This window comes from Etheostoma cragini, chromosome 9, assembly GCF_013103735.1.
Source record: "Etheostoma cragini isolate CJK2018 chromosome 9, CSU_Ecrag_1.0, whole genome shotgun sequence".
Lineage (NCBI taxonomy): Eukaryota > Metazoa > Chordata > Actinopteri > Perciformes > Percidae > Etheostoma > Etheostoma cragini.
In genome coordinates this window covers 17,514,583-17,519,783 of record NC_048415.1, presented here as the reverse complement: position 1 = coordinate 17,519,783, position 5,201 = coordinate 17,514,583, and the positions used below count along the sequence as shown (strand labels likewise).

The window sequence follows — 5,201 nt, the reverse complement described above, 5'->3', positions numbered from 1 at the left end:
TATCGTATGCAGTATAATAAAATTCAGATGATATGTTGAGGTGAATTGAGTTATGATGGAAAAACAGGTTGAAAATCAAGAATCAAGTATGTTATAAAAAGAAAAAAGGCACAATGCGACAAATATGAAATATTAACAACTATGTGTGCAGTTTCCTTTAGGGTTCAAGTATTATCTCATTTGGCTTAACCTGCTTCATTATAGACTGTGACAGAGTTTAGAAGAATACAACTTTTGTAAAACAAACGTTAGACAGTTTCACAGTTTCAGAATGGTGTATGTATTGTTATGTGTATTAAGTTTAATAAAATGCAGATGATGTGATAAGGTGATCGGAGATATACTAGAAAAGCAGGTTGCAAAGCGAGAATCAAGTAAAAAAAAAGAAAGAGGACACATTGGGACAATTATTAAACTTTATGTTGTTTTGAAATGGCAGTACAAAAATACAAAAATATGTTAATGCATTTGTCATTCAAATTTCACAGTAGGTACACAGTTAGGTACACACAAGGCTGTTATTTACAGAAGAGTCATTGATTTTTAGACATCTGCTTAGAGTTTAAAGATTTAAGTGGATCACTTGACCATTTTGCTATTGGCTGTTTGCATCTCTATCTACCAGGTGCACCAGTAGGTGGACAGATTGACTCACCTCTGGCACTGCAATCAGGTACAAGTATGTTCATTTGGCCTAAATTGTAATCCGTTCTCAGACAAATTTAATTTTCGTTTTGCTCAGACGATGCTGATTACATTTGTCTCTCCAGTTAGTTCTTTAAAAGCAGCAAAACAGCAACGGAATGAACTAGCACAACCTCCAAAAATGTATTTACAAAACAAAGCCAAAATCTCAACAGAGGAGGTATTGTAGAGGGTTTGGGGTTGTACCAACAGTCTTCAAAAACTCCTACAAACACAACCAAACTAGAGTAAACACGCGTGGAGGGAGGGAAGGAGGCAGACTATACAGGTTTGTTTAGGCTGAGCCCCTTCCTCACCTCCAAACAAAATCTTAAGTACTATACGTTCGTTTGTGGGGAATTAAAAGCACATTGGCAGGCTATAAAGTGGTATCAGCTTTCCAAACATATCAGCGCTGCTTTCCTTCAGCTTGTTTCTTTTGTTTGTAGGGAATGTAAAAACTGTAAAAAGTTGTAAAACGCCAATGCCAGTGGCAGCCATTGTACATAAGCAATAAACACAACACAATAAATACATTATATGCATCAGCTTTCCCAAGGATATATGGATTTGTTACTAGGTTAAAAACATAAATAGAGTTTGATACCTTCTCCAATAAATAGTATTGGCATTCTATTTACATTATGCACACATCTCCCAAAGAGCCAACATTTTTTGAATCTCAAACACATCACCTGCCTCAATTTCCCAAACTGAAAGGAGTTTAACACAAATTGCTCACAGGACTTTTGTAGCTATTTTTGAGGAAGTTACACTACTGTGTCTTCCAACAGAGGTCTTTCAAATGTTTTGTCATTGAGTACATAAAGGGGAGAGGAAGTGATTGTCAAAAAAAAAAGAGGTCATCATGGAAAGCTAGTGGTGTGACGCTTGGAAGGGATTCTTGAACAAGTCGTTTCTTGAAAAAGAACTGCGTCAGGAGTCGTCCATCTAGACTGCGTTCTCCTCACTGCCTTCGAAATGTTGAGGTGTCCGAGGGGGACCTGCACAAAATAAAAAGTCAAAATATGCTTACATGACAGCTGCAAAATCTGCATTGATACGTACAAGTAAGAGACTGGTAAAAATAGAAAGTGACAGGTGTTTTGTAGCCTTACTGTTACAGTGGCCGTAGTGACGGACTCCTATGGAGCGACCGAGGAAGCAGGTGGCCCGGCGGAGGTGGCAGGCGCTGGGGTAGGTGATGTTGTCATTGCCACAGATCGGCTGCTCAGACGGCATGGGGATTGGGCATGGAGTTGTGCGGCACATGACACAGTGAGCACTGTTGGTCTGGTCGGTCACACAGGTGTGGGTACCTGGACACACCACGTTGGAGCACGACTCTGTGCAAGACATTGAAAAAAAAGTACTATTAGCAAATAAAAGGGCTGTGATATACAGTATTTTGTGCACAGCTCATCTTAGAAATAGCATGAAATAGATCAGTCATGCTTACTTTTGCAGTCTCCTTGGTACATGACCTCCAGGTCTGGGTGTCCCATGCAGCGGGCCATCAGCAGAGTACACTCATCGGGATATGACCTCCCGTCGCTGCCACACACAGCGTGCTTCTGAGTAATGTGAGAGCAGTCTGGAGAGCACACACACTGAGGTCTTCCCATCTTCATTTTGCAAACCTTCCCGGGACTGCATTTGACTCCTTCGCAAGTCTCTACAAAAGCACAGCAAGTGGTTTCATATGTGAGTGTCAGTGTAATGTTACATCCGGTGATCCGCAGGCATTTTCATCCAAAACAAGCTTGAGATCTGGGGTTTTCCCAGACTAAAACACAATTTTCACCTTGCACAATATTTACAACAATCACATCTCTTTATTGACTGTTACACACAGGGGTGTCTAGTCTGGTGGATTTTGAGGCTGGCGTGTTTTCATAACAGACCTATGTGTACGGCTGCATATGGATTGGGCTAAGCTCCCGCAGAGGGACGGAGGGGCTCTGAGCTAGACAGAGTTCAAATAGCTGTCAGAGGAGTTTACAGGCTGAGAAATGAGGAAGCCCCGGGCTCCTCTGACACCCCATAATGTCAAAGCACAGGAGGAACTGTAATCCTACACACTGCAAAATTAACATTAGACAATGCACACAGGTATTTTCCCAGGACCCTTAGAGATGATGGCTGATCAGCTCCGAGTCCTGTGGATTCTGTAAACAATGAGGAACTTATTTCTTATTTCCTGTCTCTACCAGCACTTCAATATCCTGTTAGTTTCCTGACCTGTGTTTTTTTTTCTGGTTTGGGTTTCATTTTCATCTTTCACGCTGTCTCTTCTTGCGCATACATTTTCTTTCCTCTGTGTCTCACAATAAGGGAATGTCTGAACAAAAACTAAAGTCTTGTAATGATGTAGTGGTCTTATTCTGAACTGACAAGCCATCGTTTAACTTTCATTCACGGTGCCGACGTTTTCCTCCGAATTCCAAACAATCAAGATAGCGGAGCATATTATGAGCCCAAGACATGTGGCAGGCATTTACTCCAGCCTGCAGGAATGTATTTTCTTATTCTGCTCATGGAAGCAAACAGGGCAAAAGGAGGTTGTGATTTGACCAACATCAACAATTTTTCATGTGACAATTATTTACATTTATTTGAGTCTTTTTTCTACAAAGCTGCAGGCTACCCTTGACCATGGTCCATTTGCTTATTTCAGGTTTATCTAAAAAACAATCCACAATTCTCTTTCTGCTGTGTGACGAGGCCAGAAAGCCCTGTGGCTGTGGTTGGGTTTGTTCTCCAAAAAATGTGAATGAATTGTGAATCAATTTTAACTGGACTTAATCAGCTTAGAGAAAGTCACATTTTTGTCCTATGACCACATGGTGCAAGTGCTGCTTACGAAAACAAGAATTTATTTGCAAGTGAACCTGAGTGAACCTCGCAGAGATTCCAAAAGATGAAGCTTCTCAGGACAGCTGGGTGGAGTTATGTGGAAAGATCTGCTGGATCCATGTCTGCATTTTGTTGAAAGCGGCACCGGGAAATCATTGAGTAAATACCTTGATTTCACAAACGGCGTGCCTTGAATTAACTTTCACTAACTCTCCGCAGGGAGAAAAGAGTTATTTAGTGTAATGGAGTAGCCAATTTTGTCCCTGTGATATGTATACCTTAATTTTTCAGTCTGCAGCTGATATCTAAGCAGTGATTAAAACATCCAGTACTTACCTTAAAACTACCACTGGCAGAAGCAGCCTGAGTCCAGTAGGTTAATTTTATACCATGTGTGATAAACCAAAGCAATACACAGGTAATTGATTCCTGCTACTTGGCAGAATCAACTAAAGGTGTGTTTGTTTACCTTTGCATGGTTTACAGGAGACAATTCCCAGGAAGCCCAGCAGGCTGACCTCATTCATGGGCAGGCTGGTGTTGGACCATGCTGTGTCCAGGCGGCCCCCGGCACAGCACTCCTCCCTGGTCACCCCTCTCATCAGCACCATGTCGCACCTTTGGTCTTGCTGCAGCCAGCACATCCCAGCTGGAGACAGTAGCAAAAATAAAACAAGTGAATTTACTTTGACCCATATTAACTCATATATATATGTATACAAACACGTAAAAGGTATGTATAATTCTGAATTATTGTCAACTTGAATTCTTTTATTCAATGTCCATTAAATGAAGGCTAATGATAAAGCTGTAATATAAACGCCATACAGCACACTAAATAGCACCTGTCTGCTTGGATGTTTTCACAGTTTTTTGTCTAAAAAATATTATTAATTATATAATTTGTATTATTAAGTATAAATACAAAGAGTAAACTATCTACTGCACTATTTTTATTTTAAAAGGCTGAGGTAAAGTACATAATAGTACATGAATATAATTCTCGGAAAAAGTTTCCTCATCATTATGTTACATGTAAAAGCATTCATGCAGTTATTTTCAAAGCATGGAACACTTTGGACTTTCTTTTTCAAAATACAAACAGAAGAGACAAAAAACTTACCACTGGCAGGATTCCTCCCAATCTGAGACATAGTGAGAATCACACCAAAAACAGGGATGAAAAAGATCATTGTGCAGTCTAGGTAGTTCAAATGCTATTTTTCCCCCCCTAAAAACTTGTCTCTACAAATATCAGCAAGAAGAAGTGATGTTCCTCTGGCAAACTCAACTCTGGAAGTGGCTCTCCCTTATGTGAATGAATGTGTTGTGGATAAGTGATGTCGTTCCCCCTCTGTATAAATATTTAGCCCAGATGGAATTATGCTGCTGGGATGGGCGATCCTCTCAGCCAGTAATAAGCCAGGGCAGGACACAGTTTGACTCTGACTCAATTTCCAGAGTCGGGAAATGATCCATGCCCTCCAGCGCCAGACGCTGGCCACTTATATGACCTCACGAAACATTTTCACACCATATTAGACTCATTACAGGCTAATTAAAAATATTTACAGTGAATATTTACAGTGGGTTTTAGATTAGATGTTTTTTTGTTTTGTTGTTGATGGAACTTATTGAATTGACTAATTAAATTAACTGTT

At 40.3% G+C, this 5,201-nt stretch overlaps 1 protein-coding gene across 1 annotated transcript; it reads right to left on the bottom strand.

Annotated features, from left to right (window-relative positions):
• Positions 1-402: 402 nt before the first annotated feature.
• Positions 403-4,950, bottom strand: fstl3 (follistatin-like 3 (secreted glycoprotein)). Its single transcript, XM_034880748.1, has 5 exons — positions 4,664-4,950; positions 4,010-4,189; positions 2,144-2,359; positions 1,803-2,030; positions 403-1,688 (listed from the first exon to the last, which is right to left on the bottom strand). Exons 1-5 carry the CDS (start codon positions 4,731-4,733, stop codon positions 1,636-1,638), a joined length of 747 nt encoding a protein of 248 aa, XP_034736639.1. The 5' UTR covers positions 4,734-4,950; the 3' UTR covers positions 403-1,635.
• Positions 4,951-5,201: the final 251 nt, after the last annotated feature.